This window comes from Haliotis rubra, unplaced genomic scaffold (assembly GCF_003918875.1).
Source record: "Haliotis rubra isolate DU_JTF1 unplaced genomic scaffold, ASM391887v1 Scf294, whole genome shotgun sequence".
Lineage (NCBI taxonomy): Eukaryota > Metazoa > Mollusca > Gastropoda > Lepetellida > Haliotidae > Haliotis > Haliotis rubra.
In genome coordinates, this window is record NW_025766962.1 from 1,107,320 (window position 1) to 1,126,874 (window position 19,555).

Genomic DNA, 19,555 nt, shown 5'->3' on the forward strand with positions numbered 1-19,555 from the left:
CGAACAATCCTATCTAAATCTACAAAAACAAGGCAACCTCCGCCTAGAAGCTCAATTCGCCACTGCTCTTCCGGAAACGGTCACGTGTATCGTGTACGCGGAATTCGGGGATGGATTTCAGGTCGATAAAACCAGGAATGTCATAGTGCGATAGAGAGAATGAACAGACAGAAGGAATGTTATGTAAACCGATATATACTGAGACATTAGCTGTATTATCTCACTACTGTGTCTACCATTAAACCGTGTGCAACACAACGTCGATATGACGAGTACCGCGCGAGACAGAGGCGTCGTACGCGGTACTACAGATGATGACGTTGAAGCGACGTCGACGACCTTACCTCTACTCGCCCCGACCACTATTTTCATTAGCGGTGCTACGCAAGCGGGGAAGTCGACCTTCACCAAGAGATTGATAGAAAATGTTGACGCCATGTTCGAAAGAAAAGTAACGAAAATACTATATTGTTATTCCGTGTGGCAAGATATCTACGACTCATTGGAAAGAAATGCCCGAGAAAATGCACATCATCCGCTCTTAGAATTCCACAAAGGATTACCATGCGAAGAGAGTCTAAACGAATGGGCGAATTCTACTGAACATAAGCTAATGATAGCCGACGATCTGATCGACCAAGCATCACGTGACCCGACAATGTGTAAAGTCTATACGACTCTCGGCCATCATAAAGACATAACGGTGTGTCTTCTCAGCCAAACACTCTTTCCCTCCGTCGCGTATGGAAAGTACGCCAGGACCATATCTTTAAATTCACATTACATCGTACTGTTCAAAAATAGACGCGATACCTCTCAAATATCAACGATTGGACGACAGATCCTACCCGGGAAGGTGAAGTTTTTTCTAGATGCGTATGAAAAGGCAACGAGTAAACCGTTTGGGTATTTGATCATAGATCTGTCACCGAGAGGCGACCCGCGCTACCAGCTCAGAACCAACATATTCCCGGGCGAGGTGTTGACGGTATACGAAGCGTCCTGATAATCACCATGAACCATCCGATATCATCGGCGAGCGCGTTTCTGCATTTTATCAAAGATGCGCCGACGGACAGACAGCGGAAGTCGATACTGAACCTGATGACCAATGAGCAAATGGACGTACTGAGCGAAGTGTGTGTAAACATCTTATGCGGAAACATCCCAATTCCACCCTATCTTAAGGAGAAGCTCAGACGCAAGAAAAGTCAGTTGAGGAAAATCGCCGACAGGAGAATAGGCCGCTCTATCACCAAACGCCTCTTGTTACAACTCAGACATTTGTTGCCATTAATAATCAATCTATTGAAGCTTAAATCTGAATCTACACTCGAAGACGAGGCTTCAGAACAAGACGGGCACTATGGCACAGGAGATGGTTCTGATTCCGAAGGAGAAATATGAACGAGCGCTCAATGAGCGATGCGTTCATCAGCACGAGGAAAGAGCGAAGGATAACAACGTTCGAGTCGACGACAATGACAACTCAACGCCATCAAGTCAATACGACGAGACTACAACGGAACAACAGCGAACTGGGAAAAAAACGCAAACTCCCCGCATGTCAATCGACTATGTATTACCACGCAAAAGCGAAAAGAATGAAGACTCATAGCACCATCTACCCCGATAGCGTTGGGCATCAACAGTGGATACGGTATTGAAGGAATACTACACCACGAGCCGAACGGAGACATTATATCAGTGACTATCCTCGCACGTATCACGAATCGAATATGAGAATACAGTTTGTAAATAGTTCCGTGTACAATCGTAGCGCTACTTCACTATATGTGTATATGTATATGTATGTATTCTGTTTGCGCTATCTATGTATCCATCGTATATAGTTCTCTTGATTATATATATTTTATCCATAACCGACCTCTCAATGATAGTGAATCGAGGTTATGAGAATACAATTTGTAATTAGCTTCACGTAAAATCGTAGCATTACTTCTCTGTTTGTGTATATGTATGTATTCTGTTTCGCGCTATCTATGTATATATATATATAGTTCTCTTGAATATACGTAATTACTGGTGTTTTGTGACTATGTTGTTTCGACCTCTCAATGATAGTGAATCGAGGTTATGAAAATACAATTTGTAATTAGCTTCACGTAAAATCGTAGCATTACTTCTCTGTTTGCGTATATGGGTGGTGTACAAGTATCACGAATCCGCCGTGTGAATAGAGTTTGTAAATAGGACGATGTGAAAATCGTAGCACTATTTCTCCGTTTGTGTATATGTATGTATTCTGTTTCACGCTATCTATGTATCCGATAAATATATATATATATATATATAATATATAGTTCTCTTGAATATACGTAATTACTGGTGTTTTGTGACTATGTTGTTATATTGACGAATTAAAAACTCATGAACACAGAAGTACATAATAGTTGTATTTTATTTATATAGATATACACCAATACCAAGGATATATAGATATATATGAATCCACATTTCTGCCCAGACCAACACGTGAGATTACAGATCAACATTATCTGGACACGGGTTTCAAAGTCAAACGTAACGGTCGAGTCGTCACTCCGTCAGACATCACTGCTCGTTTCGCGTAGAAATAAGACAGTCCCGAGCGCCTTTGCTGATATGTATACATGGTATTATTTCTACTTCTGAAACCGGTATTGACAATCGATCTCGACATTCCATCGCGCAAGACAGAGCGATAGAGATTCATTGGGTCGTGAACCTTTCTCTTGTTCAACCCCCTTGCAGCTCAATTTCACACTATTATCGCTCTGACGAAGGGCATACGTTTTGGAATTCAGCGATACCATCTCATCACCCACGCTCTCAACTTTGAAAAGCCCCGGCGTGCGCTTGTCTCGCATGGCGTGTTTGACGCAACATTCACGAGGTAGAAAATGCATTTTATCGTCCGCCTCGATGTCGTCTTTGTCGCAAAACCCGTATAGCATCCTGTCATACTCTGTTAGTTTTTCGGGTTTAATCGCCAGCCGAAGGGTCTTTTCCGATAATGCGAAGTAACAGCTATCAGTATCGCATTGCAACAACTCGAACGCACTCTTGTCTAGGAATTTCAGTAGGAATTCATAATGGAACTGTAACATGCGTAGCTTGGCGTACTGTAACACGAAGTAGCCGAGGACGGATGGCATATCGACCGAGATAGACCTTTTAAGCGATATGACCTCGAAGTCATCGTCATCTAAAGCGCACAAGGACAAAAAAAATGTCTTTTATTGACCTGAGCCAAGACCGAGTTCTCTCCGTGAACGTACTTACACGTGGTATGACGCGTCTTGTCCATCAAAAGACTACCGTACGCGCTGTTGCCTATCAGTTTCCACACCTCTCCCATGATAGCGAAATCTTTGTCGGAGTCACCTAGACGGCGACTCGCGGTCACCTTTTCCACGAAGGGTTTGAAGCATTTCATTCCCTTGTATTCGACCGCGTGGTAAATTTTGGTTACCACGAGACCCTGCTGTAAATACCATCTAAGTAACGGCGTGGCTAGTAGTATTCTGCTCGCTTTCATTCCTCCCACCAACAAAGTGCGATCGCGTTGACTAAGTTTCTTTTCTCTGACAAAGTCGCGCATATGATTTCCCATTTCAGCGAAGGGAACTTTACACGTAGCAAATATTGGTGCCATTTCAGAAAAATGTTCGTACAGTTCGTCCGGAACGTGAATATCGACCTCTACCAATCCGAACAAGGATCCGGTGATCACGGCATCGAGTAGGGTCTCCTGGCTTACGGCGGTATTCGCGTGAGCACTCGTGAAAGGATACTGTCTCGTCTTAAGAAAATCTTGCAGTTCAACATCCGTTTCGCACATCTTACGGAAATCGCATTCCCACATGCAAATAATCTCGTATCCCAAACCCCCTGAGGTAGCGCGTTCTCTCTACGGTTCTGTTATATCGGAGTTTTGCTTTCTCGTTCTGCTCGACGCACGAATGACCGTGAAAATAACACCCCATAAATTCGTAACAGGTTCGAGATACGGGATCGTACCCATCCACCAGAAAAGGACCTATTCTTTTTTCGCGCCCCGAATTCAATCGATGCATCAACGATATTCCTTTCCGGTGACTTTCCCAATCTAACCAATCGTAGCTCATGGTATACTTTTCAGATTTCTTGCGATAAAACCTGTTTTTACGCCGCGTGTCCGGCAACCAGCGCACGAAATAACCAGTAGGCATCTCGAGTCCCAAACAGTAGAGATACAAGGCGTTGCAATCTAGACCGATGCACTTTTGACAGACTCTGTCCTTATCCCCGCGCAAAAATGTCTCACCAGCGCTGTGATAACGACAAAAGATAATAGAAGGCCCTCCCACTATACCGCGTCTCACCGTCTCCCACAGATCACTATCCCCCCCGGTCCGAATAGGGCAAAGTGAGCGCATTCTTTAAGCGCTGTCCTGAACAGTAATCGTCTCGCGATACCCGGTGTTGACACGGCATCTTTGAAAATATCTATGCGTGTCTCACGCCAATAGAAGCGTTTTAGTCTGTCAACAGCCTCCACGCCGGGTGACACGTCTAGATTATTATACCAAATCAAAAAGTCCCTCAGCGTTTGCATGTAATTCTCATTCCATATTTTTTGTATGTAAGCATAGTTCTCCTCCGCGCTTCTGGGGACGGTTTTTTAATTTCAAATGTGATAGTATCTCTTGGGTTGACTTATTCTTCGCGGTCTCGGTGCGCAGGAAGTCGACATATTTTTGCCAATTCACATCCTCCAGGGTATTAATACCCTTTAGGTTAGACCAAAACGCCTCTATGGAAGGGAGCTTCGTTTCCTCTAGCTTCTCGAAACTATCGAGGTACTCGTAACAAAAGAAACCCTTAGACTGAGAAACGTTGAACGTTAATAGAAACTGGTCATAGCTTACTCCGGGAGGCATAAAATTCGAGATATCTAAAATTTTCAGTCTTTGGGAAACGATGCTAATGTACTGATTGTTTCTCTTGATGATGAAATTATTATCGTCATCGATGATGTTCAATGCCCTGGCTAATTTGCTCTTCCATAAATTCAAATCGTATTTGGAACTATTGAATCCCAAAAGAGGGAGCTGATTACAATAGTCGGTCACTTTTCGTAACAAAGAAACCAGTCCCTCGAGCGTCCATTCATCACCCGGTGTCCACACCCCGCGGGGCGAGGTGGCGCGTGCTTGAACATCCGCTTCGTTGATATCTTCCCATTCATTGTAGTTGATTTTTACTGCCGTTGAGTCATCTCGCAGACCCTGCAACATGTCTCTGTACACATTCGGTTTTGATAGTCTATTGACCGTGCTCGGAGATGGTCCATCGACATCATCATCATGTCCTCGTTTTGGTGCAACGCTGTTGTTTTTCCTACCCCGTAAATGATCAATTTGCTTCCGCAATTCGACCAAGGCCGGTTGTAATTTCAATTCGGTTAATCTTTTCGCCTCCGTGGCAATCTCCGTGACATAGTCCACGACCTGAGCGAGTAAACTCTCCGTTTCTTCCGTGACAATACACTTGGGTTCTTTGTAACCGGGAACGTTGGAGCACACGGAAATGGAAACGGGATGATGACGTGTCGTCCACGACGTAGACGAAGTTTTTTGGCTCTCATCAACGCTCTCACGTATCAGGAGAGATTCACCGTCAAACATAGCGTGATATTCATAAAGTCTGTCATCCAGCGGAACGTAAATACCGCATCTTTCCTCGAGTTGATCAAATATTGTCTGCGGCGGCGAAAAGTAACCACCGGGGAATCTAAGCACGCTTTTCTGACAACAACCGCTCTTTTCGTGATTCCTCGCGTAAGTCCTCCTGCCGAAGCACATATCGCAATGTCGGCACTTGAATCGCTTAGCATAGGCTTCGAGATCGACGATGTAGGACAAGTGGTTCTCGTAACAGTCCATATTCAGAGTGGATTTGTCATTGCCTTGTTTATTCGACAGATAGACGGGTACGCAAGAATGACCTTCGTCTTGCATTTTGAATATATTGACACGAACGTTAAAAGTCCTCTCGAACAAAGGAACATCATCCGGGACGTTCAATCCTTTAAACGATAGTGGACTGATTTCCTTTCTTCCCTTAGCACGCATAAATGTTCGAAATAGCTTTAAAATGGTACTTTTCTTGGGTGTTTGTTTTAATCTACACCCTCCCGCTTCACGATACAGTTGATGATATGCTAGACATCTAAAAGCACATAGTGAATCCACTTCATGATCCCCCACTGTCATAACGCACCTTTTGTTCTTTAACCATGTAGGTAGAGAGAGGATTTTCTTGCCGAGAACGTAATTAGTACGGTACACCCTGTATGCGACATTGGTGATGAATACGGGCTTCCACTTCGTGTTCGGACGTTGTTGGAAGATGAGCTCGTCTAGGTTTTTCCTGTGAATTCTTTTCACTACGCGGTTCAGCGAATCACGCTTATGAATTAAAGGAGGTCTGTCAAAAACGAAAGTGTTCTCGTATGGAATAAAGTATCTGTATTCACCCGTTTCAATGTGACGTAAAATCATCCCAAATGATAAGTTCACTTTAAACGAATTTTCTTCGTGCTGGAAAATGTAATCCAGCTGATTTCGGAATTCGATTGCGTCCGTGTTGACGGGTTCGGTCAATGGGAAATTGAACGTGTGCACAATATTATCTCCGCCATATTTATGCGGACGCAGTATGATATCTCTGTGGGTGATGTATACGTCTTTAAGAGTTTCGTTCACCACCGAAGCTCCGTCGACTTGGTCCGTCCACGGTCTTCTCGCATCTCCTTCTGGCCATGGCTCGGGTTGTAAGAGTTCGCCATTAGCGCCGTAATGGCTTCGACGTTGATGACGCCACAATAATTTACGACTTTCAAATCGTTGGTGACATTGACGGCACGTTACCTTCTTAGTCGTTGCTCCGGAAGACGACGTCGTTGATAGATCATTGTTGTTGCGACATTGCGACGAGTGGTCGTGAAACGATCGTTGGCTTTGGAATATCTTGCCACAGGATTCGCACGAATACAAACTCCTTCTACAACATTTCTTGATATGTGCGTTGAATTTGGTGCGAGTCCGGAAGAGTTTATCGCACTTGGGACACGTGTACGTAATACCGGATCGTTTCCCCGCCGATAACATTTCACGTGCGTGTGAACACTCGTGACCGGCACCATTGTCACAAACGAGTCCGCAGGACTCGCACAAATAAACGTTGCTGGGAGTACGTTGATTACCGTCCTCTCTATCATTAGTTTGCAGGTTACTACACGCGTCAATATGACGAATAAGATGATTGCGCGTGTCAAATCGAGTCTGACACAGTCTACACTCGAAACAACGTCTTTGCGCACAGGCACAATCTACGACATGTTGGTTAAATGCTTGACCCTTCACCCGCTGATTACAAAGTCTACACCGCCGATGTTTATCTTTTCTGTTCGTATTGTTGCTAGCGTACATCCTACTCTCTCTGTTTGATGTTTAGTTTTCTTTTCAAATATTTGTTCACTTTCAGGAGATCCTCGACGGGGAAGCATATGCCGTTATCTTTTTGGTAGAGCGTACCCTCTTGTCCCTTAAAGCGACGAACATCCGCGTACCAGTAGTTATCAATCTTGGTGAAAGTACAACGGTAGAACGGTTTCCTGGACACGAGCAGTTGAGCCGCCTCTCTCACGTCGTGATCTGATTTGTGTTGCTTCACTACCACGCTGTACGTGTGTTTGATGTCCCCGATCTTCTCAAACAACTGTAAATAAAGAAACATAATAATTAAAAAAAAAAAAAAAAAAAAATATTTGTGCAATCATCCAATGTTCCTTTAACACGTGCCTAAGAGATAATTGCCCTGATAAAAATGAACAATTGCTGCGAGCGGCGAGCGTTTGTGTTTCATATACCGTTAAATATAAAGCTAATATATATATATATATACATATGTCATACATCTTAAGTTTTCCCCTACCCATGCCCGCGCAATGCACACACACACACACACACGCACGCATTACGCACACACACATTAAATGGAGAGAAAAAAAAGTTAATAAAATACTTGGGCAACCCGTATTCGTATTCGTTTGTTTAGATACGGCTTTGGATTTGTTTGGCTATCCCAAACCCTGGGCGACGTTAATGCATTTATCAAACTCTTTCGTACCAGGGCTATTGATGACTTTAAAACAAGACTGGTATTCATCTTTATAGGAAAAGTTCAAGTTATGAATGTTATCGTGAGTTTAAATCTTTACTTGAACCCGAGTCGTATCTATACAACTTACGTAGTAAAAGCTTCGTAATGTTTTCATGCGCCTGAGACTTAACCTAAATGTTTTATACATCAATCAAGGAAGATATTCATCTATTATAAAATCACAAAGGTTCTGTCCATTTTGTAATACTGTAGAGAATGAATTACACTTTCTATTTCTTTGACCTGCATATAATGATTTAAGGCAACTGTATTTTCCACAACGGCTAGAAATCAAATATTAATGCTACAAAACTGTATTCAATACTTTCATGTAAAGCATTCCTATTACAATATAAGGTAGCTCCATTTATTTTATCACGCGCTTATATTGAGAAGAGATTCAATGTAACGTGTGTGTGTGTGTGTGTGTGTGTGTGTGTGTTACATGTTGTACATATCATACATATTTATTCTGTATACGGGCCTCTGGCCTTCATGCAATAAACTGATATATACGTCAAGCACGCTCCCCCCCCACACACATTCGTGCGAAACATAGGAAAATAGTGACATTTCATATACCGTTAAATAAAGCTACAATATAATTATTACATCATAAGTTTCCCCCCTACGCATGCCCACACACACACACACACACACACACACACACACACACGCACGCGCGCGCATTAAATGTAGAGAAAAGTTACATCTTAAGTTGTACCTACCTTTCTCGCTACATTTTCCGGGAAGCGCAGGTTTCTCGCTGATGCAAATGTATATTTTTGGATGTAGATGATACCTCCATCGATCTTGATTGAAATCTTTCTGGAGATAGTGTCCTTTAAAGTGACATAGGACACGTTTGGGTTGCCGAACCCGTCGTAGTCATCGTCGCTGTCATCGCTTAACAGGATAACATCGCTTTCGGTTTCGCTGGTAGCGTCATCGTCGAGTTCTGATCTCTGTTTTTGAGTAAGATTACTCAGCGCGTAGACATCGTCATCATCATCATCGTCGTCACAGATCACGATATCAGTATCTTGTGAGGAGCATTCGGGTTCGTTCTTCCAGTTCACCGCTGGTCGCTTTTTCGTTTTCTTCGAAGAAGAACTCGATTCAGCTACTTGGGATGCCTTACGTTTCACACCCCTCTTCTCGACTTCGGCGACGTCGGCATTGCTGCTAGTGTTGATAGTCTTCTTCTTCTTCAAGATGTCCATGTCGGCGGTGGCGGCGTGTTGGGGTGGTTGGCTGTGTGGTCTGAAGAGAGAATCGGATAGCTTTTATATCGTTACACATAATACAAACACATGAAAAGAATAACAATTAGCGGTGGGACGCGAGAGAGAGAATAACAATAAGCGACGGGGATGCGCGGTGCAGGAAAACATAATTGTTACTAGGGTGGACGGTTTCGGGTCAATAAGGAGGAGCTTATGGGACGTAGGTGTTTGCACGTGTCTACAGAAAGGAACATAACGAATACACTTACTCGCGCACGATGTAGATATATTCGGGAAAGATCAATATCCTTTCTCATTACACGTCTCGGTATCTCTTCTCCATAAACAACTGAGGTTTAACGATGTGTATCGTCAAAAAATACAAGTCCTCTCGAGGGTTTGAGTTAAAGAACCACTAAACTTTGTTTTTTGTTACTCTTTTAACCATTACATATGAAAGATTTGTGGTTAATCTTATGCGGAACACCAAATTTATTCTTTAAAAACTTGTGGTTAATTAATACCGAGCGATTAAAAGTGGCCAAAAAGTCGCCTGCTTCCCTCTCGCCCGCCAACGAAACCACAGACAGGTTACGTAACTCTGTCGCCAGAGCACTGCAGTGACGTCATATGAGGAACGATTTTCAGTTAGGTGTATAGAAAGTGTGTAGCACGCTCATCATTTTGATGATTTCTCGACATGAACGACGACATGCCGAATCGTTGCTTTGTCGTCAATTGCTCCTAGGGGTCGGGTGATGGTGTCCCCATGCACAGATTTCCACAGGACCCCGCAGTTCGTGCTAAATGGGTTATGTTTGTGAGTGCGAAGCGAGCGTTGTGGAAGACTGAAACGATATCTTACTTGTGTTCAGATCGCTTCACGGAAGTTAAAGAATCAAAACTACTTACTAGTTATAGTAAAATATGTATATGATTGATGACCATAAAGATTTTCCATAACACAACTTGTAACATAACGATTTCTTCCTCGGAAGTGAGGTTGTGGTCGAAGTAACAATAATATTGTAAGTAGTATTATATTGACACCCACCTCGCTGCCAGGAGAGAAATTGTTATGTTATACGCTATCATCATGCAAAATCCTATTGGCCATCAATAAAATACATATTTACTACCAGTAGAAAGTAGTTTTGATTTTGTAACTCGGTGAAAACAAACCTAAATAGCATTTATCCACAGACTGGCGGATGTTCCCGACAGGGCGCCGCCATTTTTGAAAATTGTAGAGTCTGTTAGAATTAATGAGATTACAGTTTGTTTTCATCAAGTTAGAAAATCAAAACTACTTTCTACTCGTAGTTAAATATGTATTGGAATCATAACCAAAAGGATTTTGCATGACACAAGTTATAACATAACGATTTCTTCCACGGAAGCGAGGTGGGGGTCGAAGTCACAATACTGCGCGCTAAATTTCTTGCTACATTCACATGGTTAATGTCCACTCACCAGTATGTAGATACTAGTCAATGTGCGTCTTTATATTTGGTCTTATAATCCTAATTAGTTTATTATCATACTTTTATGCATTTTGAAACTAAATAAAAAGCTGACGATCTGCTGATACTTATAGTGAATTTATAACAGAACTGTAATATCTACACATTTGATAGTTTGCCAATGTGAATCATAATTCGCACACACACCCTAGTGTATGTTGTCTGTCTCATTACACTTCACGGCGAAAACAATGATTCTGTTGAATGCTACGACAAATGAATAAAAACAAAATGCAAATATTAAAATTAAAACAGATTAAAGTTATAGGAACAATATCAGGCCATTACCTTGTTTGAGGAATGTATCCATCAATATCCACAAAACTGTTCCAAATGATGTGTCTTTTAACAGTTTAATATACGAAAAAGTGATAAATCTTTTCAGGTATTGGTGTATAGTCTCATTGGTCACCCAAGATAGCACACCTGGCAACTAATTGCATAATGTCCGCCTTTCTTTAAAAACAGTAATTTAGTTAGCCAATAATGGGCAATCAATCAATGTATTGCCGGTTAATCCTTTGAAAGAAGGACGTTGTTTTTACGCAGACACCGACACGGCAGAGTGTATTCAGTATAGATTAGTAAATCTACATACATAAACACTACCTTTTGACAATTCCGCTGTGTAAGATAAAAGTAATTAATCAATCAGCGTGTTATCGGTTAATCCTTTGATCGATGTTTATAATGTTGAATATTTACTCCAGACACAAGAAATGCCAAATGGGAACCTTTGTCGGGTAATCTAAGTGTGTTACCACTAATTATACCTGTTATAAATTCTTTAACTGACCATCAAGTGAATGATGACAAATAACATGTGTAGGTTTATACCACCGAACACGGGTTACAACAAGGGAGTATTAATTGCTGTATTGCATGTGAAAACTTATGGGCCGACACTGTTTTGAGAATACAAACAGATTTTTACATGACATGATTAAATATCGAGGTAAAAAAACACAGAAATGGGATCAATTTGGATCAGTCATTATACAAATAGTATAACGACACCAATCAATTGTGACAGAAGCGTCTATGGAAACAAGTTGTAACTCTGAAACTAGGCAAAGCAGGAGACAAAATTAAATGCCAGTAGATTGTGAGAACATATAGCTTTCATTTTCCACAACAATTGTCACGATTTCAGGTTTATACAAGCCTGTAAACAAGATAATTTACCCCCTAAAATGTAGATGAATTCTGCATCGGCCCTCAAAGCTATTCCTCATATGACGTCACAGAGTCGCGCCGCTCTGATTGGTTGAAATTTCGTTCGCGGGTGAGAATTGTGCACTGTTGTCAAAAAGGTCGATTTAAGTCAATTAAAGGTCGAAATGAGTAGTTTTAATGACGGGGTTTCATTTATAACGATGCCAGTTAGTGATTTATGTATGTTTACCCCCTAGGGTTTATGTGACCTTTAATTAATGCACGTGGTCACTTCAACGCCTCTAGATGTATCGTCAAAAAACACGAATCTACGGGTGTGTATGTGATAACTATACTTCCATGGTTTACTCTAGTTCGAGCAAGGTGGGTGAGCGTTATTAGACGCTACATCAGAGTAACCAGCAATTTGCTAGTAATTAACAGTGATTTCCATGACTGACCGTGTTCTCTCTCCAAGCGCGCGATGATCCCTAATTTGTTGATTGATGCGCATCCGAGGGATGACAATCAAAACCGGGAGACGGCTGTATTTACACACCCTCAGTTAAATACTCGTTAACGACGTATTTTCAAAATTCGTACAATTAACCCCGACAAGTGTTGATAAAATACTACTAGATCCACCTCTCGTCACTGAGCATAGACGATCTCGCACTGGTGCAGCACGCCGCCATCCCCAAAGACTCCATCGATCTACTCGACAAAGTGTACCGCCAGTGCGTCTTACGTACTATTAACATCAACCAGCATTACCTAGCTCTGTTTTCCTAACGTCGTGTTTATAATACGTGTGTGTGTGGGAGAGGGAGGGAGAGAGAGGATGTGTGTGTGTGTGCGTGAGTGTGTGAGTGAGAGAGAGAGTTGCGCGCGTGAAAACTAGATTCGTCTACATTCATGTATAATTATCTTATGAGTGTTTATTCATGAATCATTATGTGCGTGTGTATACTAGATTCATGTTTATTCATGTATAATTATGTGATGAGTGATTATTCATATATCATTGTGTGTGTGTGTGTGTGTGTGTGCGTGCTCGCGCGTGAGTATGTGGATGTGATTTATAAGTAAAACAAAGTAAATAATAATAATAATAAATGTGAATTCTTACCTTCAGACGATGTTGTTGTTATTGTAGAATATATGGTTACACATCCTGTATTAGTATCGCTTACATTAGATGAATACACACCCTCACCGTCTATTATAATCTACGACTGCTACTTGATTCCATGTATATCTACAGTTCATCGCGAGCGATGCGGTGTTGTATTGTATGTACCCACTCTGATAGCTGCTCCTTTAATTTGTTCAGATTTGTTTCCACTGATATTGTTAAAGGATTCGTCTCCTTTTTCTCTTTTAAAGTCCTGTATGAATGCCGAGTATTCATCGCGTGAGCGATATTGATATAGTTCGAATTGCTTAATGTTTCGATCTTCAACTTGATCTGTGAGAGTTTTCATGTTGGTCCATACTGACAGCGGAGTATCCAAAAAGAATACGTAGTTACAGTTCCATTGTGGAAAGTTTAGTTTAGCTTCCTCTGCTTTACTCAAGACGTAACGCTCACTGAATGGTGTCATGTTGAGCATTTTGTATAGGGTTTTGGTGAATACCTTAGCCTAATGGATACCTTTCTCCATCAAAACGACATCATAATCCTCTATGGGATTCTCACGATATGCTTTACCGATGGAATCCAGTACGTGCAATTGAAATGCAGTGGAGTTCAGTTGAGGGTGTGTGTAGAACTGTTCCAATGGATTCCATTCACTTCCCGAAACAAATATAAAAAATCCCGAAATGTTGAAAAATAGTCTCTACTGGTTCGAACAGACATAATGTTCTATTCGTGCCTTGACTGATATCATCCGTGTAGTTGCGTAGAAGAGTGCTTTTACCGCTTGAAATAATGCCGTCGAGAGAAATAACTATAGGTCGCGACATGGTGAATCGCATAAGTGTATTGAACTTTTCAGTCAGTGTCCCTTTCCAATGACATCAAATTCAACTTCTTCATTGAGATAGCGAACGTGTTGATTTCGGTGATAATCGGTCTCGTCTTCATTATACAATTTAAACCCACACTACCTGCACTTATGGGATGTTTTTTGTTTTGTTTTTTCGCACTGGTCGATGTAATACTCTGCGGTATTGTAGGGGGCGTATTGTTATGAACTCATTGAATGCCACAAACCACGTCTTCTGAGGATGAATCGTCTTGCGTAGATGATATTTTATCCGATTGTTGTTGTGTCTTCTCCTTGTAGTTTTCATTCAACATGATGAACGTATATATCTTAGGTTTTGATTTTGTTTTACGTTCGGTGTAGTCTTTATTTTTTTTTTTTTTTTTAATAAATACTTTCTTAAACGCGTTAATATTCATAAAGTCCAAAAACTAATCATCACACGAAAGTGGGGATTGCTATCTTGTGTGTTAGTAGGGTTCTCCACTCGACATTTGTCATTCGATTGAGAACAACGAATTCTATACAACACTCGCTGAGAGATGGGTAACCATGTGGGGATGTGTTTGTCTTCGTTACTTGGTTTACTATGGTGTTTGTCGTTTACCATGACTAGCAGTGTTTGTATTTACTCAATACTACTTCTCTTCAACGCGCGAATGTTCTTTGAAATCTAACTAATGTCGATTCGGGTTGAAGTGCGTGAGGTGTGACAACAGAGACATAATGTGTTTGTAATTAACCGCAAGTAGGAAATTGGACCTTGAAGTTTTAGCGGGAGTAATGTTACCCATTCCATTGTTGTACTGATTAGTACGCGTGGGGGTTTATAAGTCGTGATTAGCTCGATACTCTTCCTTCGCTTCATTCTTGTTGTGATATTCGTACAAATCATGGACCACAATCTCTACGCCAGCGACATTTTTCATCTGTTTGACAGAGAGCTCATTTTGTCAAACGCGTACCTGTGTTCTCAGATGGGGGAATATCTACGTATAGGATTTAATTATTCATGTAACATAATGCTCGATTCAACTCACACGTCTTACACACACACACACACATAAACACACCGATTATCATCTCTTCTACTACAGAGGTTGGTGATATTAATATATCTAATAAGGTAGTGATTAACGCGATTATTCGAATATTGAATATATCACCTTCCCTTGCATCGAACATTTCTTCTACTATACAGACTAATGATATTAATATGACAAACGAAACTTCTCACATTGCGTATTGATAAAATATGTCTTACCTCATCTTTTTTCCTGTGTCCCATTTTCAAAGCTTTTGTGATTTTGATGAGCGCTCAATCCCGTACTCTGGTATTCGTCGTAGGGTTCGGTTTTCCCTGCGATCTGGTTAGGATCCGTGTGTATATAGGACATTGCTTCAGTTGATGGCTTTGTGGGAACCCATGCATGATAAGACCTTTGAACCTGTTTCTTGTTTCCTTACAGCGTCCCTGATGAAGACCCTGCTTGGCGTTCTTGACGCTTTGAGATGTTATAAAGCATAGTTAAATGCGTCAATATGTCAGTCTATTGTCTCAGTTCCGACACAAAAATTTCTTGTATATCAGGATTAGTCCGTGTAGTGCACTCTCTTACACGTGCATGAGTGAATCTTAGAAGATACTTTTTTTTTCTTCACGGTACACTTTCCGCTATGCGTCAGAAAACGATGGTACGTGTATTTCAATTTGGTTTTGCAATACACACAAGTAAATAGTCCTTGGTAATCTTCACCGTTAGCGTCCACTGGTAGCAGACCAGAACACGTATCACACAGGTAGGTCATTTTAAACTAAAGTGTAAGCGCTCTAGAATGACATTGGCGCACGCACAACACTCCTTGACGAGATGTTCAAACTCATATGACTCGACTTTGTCAGTGCTAACGCATGTTCCATCAACGGTGCCGATCTGTACGACTTAAGCTAATTAACTGCCATTATCATTCACATTTAATTGTCGTTTTCAAATTCTACAGTTTGGATGTTCTGTTCATACTATAAGAGCACGTGTATATGTAATTAATTAACTGCGGTCTCATTAGAATACTTTTAACTACGTCTCGATGCCGGACGTCTGTGTACTTTTCTCGTTCGTTTCCCGGGGGTAGGTGATTGTCATAAGCAGCGATGTGTTTATTGTACGACCGGACATCTGTGTACTTTTCTCGCTAGCTTCCCGGGACTGGTGTTTACCCTACGCGGCGAGGTGTTTAATTAGTGGGCGACGGTCGCTCGCCGCAAAATTTGGCAGAACTCGCTAATTGGGGTATATTCTCTTTTATCGAAAAATTTAACATGGGAATCCCCATTCTAAAAAATTTGTCAGCGTAGCTAATACATAACTACTCAGCCACTAAAGTCTGGAAATCTCTGCCCCAGTACCTGAGAGACTGTGAATCATTGTCATCTTCTAAGACCCAACTCAAAACCTTCCTGTTCGGACTTGCCTTCTCTATGTATCGTTTCCCCAGAAATTACTGAGAAAATCTATGTTTCCTAATGCTGATAATGGAATTTATAATAGGTGTTACATGATGTAGTGAGATACTCAATATGGGAGGCAACTCTTGTAGGCTTAAGAGTGAATCTTACAACATAAAGAGTTATCTCCCCTGGCGCAGCAGACGGCTTCCTTTGTTGACATGGCAGATTTGACAGTAGGAGAGAAAAGAAAATGGTTCTAGATGCTTTTGAAAGGTGTGAGACTAATGCAAAAAGAGTTAGATGGTAGACATGACATTCCTCTGTCTACAGTATGCAGAACATCGAAGAATATTCAGTCAGGAGTTGGGATTGAGCACAAGACAGGGACAGGGAGGTAAAAAGTTCAGTATTACGGGTCGCCGACGACTTGGTCAAATTGTGACATCTTAAATGATCACATCCTTCCAACGGCCTGAACACTGTATGAACATAATTGGATTTTGCAATAATAATTGAACGATCCAAAACACATTTCGAGCCACACAAAACAGTGGTTGTCGGAAGAAAATGTTCACGTTTTAGGCTGGCCCAGCAATAGCCAAGATCTAAACCCTATTGAGAATGTGTGGGGACTAATGAAGGACAGAATAAACCAAAAAGAACGTATTGAGGATATGAAGAAAGAAGTGGTTGAATATTGAGATGCGATGTCAGCTATTTGCTGCAAACTTTAATTGGTTGTGTCCCTAGGCAGATTCAGTCGTGTATTGCAGGGCAAGGAGGTCTCACAAAGTACTTAAAAGACACTTGGACTGTAAGAGAATCATATCTCAACATATTCATTTAAGTAAAACTTCTATAGTTTATATACATGTATTAGATATTTGCCAGAACCACTTTCTCTTTCTGGTAAGGCTCATCATTAGCTCAGGACCCTTGCCCCCTCAGGACCCTTGCCCAGACAGCGAATGGACGCTTCCCAGTCGAACCCACCAAAAACTTTCCGGAGAATATGTAGGTTCCCCAACACTGCAGCCTTCTGCATTACCCAGAGTGTCAGAAGGGCTGTGCTCCCGGTGGAGAACCCGGGCAATATCCTGATCTGCAGCAAGAGTTCAGGAAGTACCAAACCAAGGGCACCGAGAACAATGGGGAGTCTGACAACAGTATACTTGGACATTTCAAATGCACATATTTAGCATGCTTTTCCCGATCTTGCCAATCACGTTGCTTTCAAAAGGGACAGAAAATTCAATGACATAGATAAATTCTTTATCTTCATCAAAAAGGCCAAGATCAGTTTTTGGGGCTGGAATTCTTCCTAGGCTGTATATGGGCTTATTCCAAAGACGTTTAAAAGCATCAGCTTCCATGACGCCCTGGACGTGTTTAGGGTCGTATCATGGATGGACCTCGGAGTCAAAGCAATGGCCACAAGCATGGCGAAGACGATAGCAGAAGCATGTCGGAAACGGCCCCATCGCTAAATTCCATGAGAAGCTAATTGATGCTACTAAAATGGAATGGATGTTCCGATTCTGCAATTGGAAATTATGCACTCAACTAGTACAAAACTTAGTGCGCTCTATTACGTGTAAATTTGTTTTGAATTGAAAGTGTATCAGTTTATTCACGTTTTTGATCAACAAAAACACAGAATATGTTTAAATTAGAGATTTATAGAAAACTCAATTTCCGCATTAACTATGAAGTAAAGCCGAACAATTATTTCGGATTACTCACATTTCTTCGGATTACTCCAAATTTTCCACAGCCATGTTTATTAGCCATTTTGAATTGCCAAAAGAGGCTAAGTACCATTGGCTGAAAGTTCATTTAATTCTAACCCGGATCTTCACGAGATAAATAAATGGGAGTGGTGTAAGACAATAAATATCAACGGCTGGCTAGAACCACACAAATCCATTCACATCAATTCACGCAGAGAGTCATTTTGTGCACATGCGAATGTCCATTCCAAGTCGAGTTTAACATGTCCCAGCATCACAACACTATCCACATAAACAAGTATGTAGAATCGCAGATGAAGGTTTTATCCGTCTTACTAACAGATATCCTATTACTGGATTCCGTGGTATCGATATGCTGTTACTTATAATGAAAACATGGTCTAAGAAGATATTCCTTGGGTCGTACTAAGTAGTCATTTATCCTACAGTGGAATCGGTCAAATCCAGACTCTGTGTAATCCGGTGTTCTCCATAATCCGGACTACTCTCTGAGTTACGCCAAAATTGTTCTTAATTTATCATTTAAGCGTGCTTTATAATCCGGACCCTCTCAATTACGGATTACAGACTAAAATAACAGTACCGACAATCAACTTGCAATGAGAACAATGCTTTGTGACCCGGACGTAGCTGACTAAAATAACAGTACCGACAATCAACTTGCTATGAAAACAATGCTTTTGTGACCCGGACGTAGCTGACTAAAATAACAGTCCCGACACTTTTTAAACTTGCTATGAGAACAATGCTTTGTAATCCTGTCGCAGCTGAATAAAAAATAACAGTCCGTTGAATAAACATCTCTGTTACTTCTGTTCACAATGGTTGACTAAAAACATTGTATTACGTGGACATTTACAGAGGCAGAAGCAGTTCATGTTAACAGACTTCTTCCAATGAAAGTATAAATAATATATTGAGTATAAATAAAAAACAAAACACAACGATTCAAATTGTTGAATGTCCTTAACAAAGGGAGGTAACTCATCGTGGCAGAGAACACGGTAACGGACAAAAGTAACTGTTGTCTAATCCGGACTGCTTTACAATTCCAGATTTCACCGTAATAGACAGATTCCAGTGTATTTCTGTACTGTTTATATTGGTATAAATTAAGCTTTAAAGAAACCGTACTACTGTTTTGACAAATATTGATTTTTGAAGTTATATTTAGAATATTAATATAGATACTGTTCAAGCATTAATAGGGATCGTGGAATGTTTCAAGTTAAACGTTTGAGGCTTGAAT

The 19,555-nt window shown here is 41.1% G+C and overlaps 1 protein-coding gene across 2 annotated transcripts; it reads right to left on the bottom strand.

Annotated features, from left to right (window-relative positions):
* Positions 1-4,396: 4,396 nt before the first annotated feature.
* Positions 4,397-15,510, bottom strand: LOC124282180. 2 transcript variants are annotated; one of them, XM_046718148.1, is made up of 3 exons: positions 15,371-15,510; positions 8,940-9,474; positions 4,397-7,767 (listed from the first exon to the last, which is right to left on the bottom strand). In XM_046718148.1, exons 1-3 carry the CDS (start codon positions 15,373-15,375, stop codon positions 7,480-7,482), a joined length of 828 nt encoding a protein of 275 aa, XP_046574104.1. In that variant the 5' UTR covers positions 15,376-15,510; the 3' UTR covers positions 4,397-7,479. The 2 variants fall into 2 exon arrangements, with proteins under 2 accessions (XP_046574104.1, XP_046574103.1); XM_046718147.1 differs by lacking the exon at positions 15,371-15,510 and having other exon boundaries at positions 8,940-9,181.
* Positions 15,511-19,555: the final 4,045 nt, after the last annotated feature.

What these genes read in the sequence shown, in the direction of transcription:
- LOC124282180 (XM_046718147.1), bottom strand. Translation starts at nt 7,478, where the DNA reads ATGTACGCTAGCAACAATACGAACAGAAAAGATAAACATCGGCGGTGT.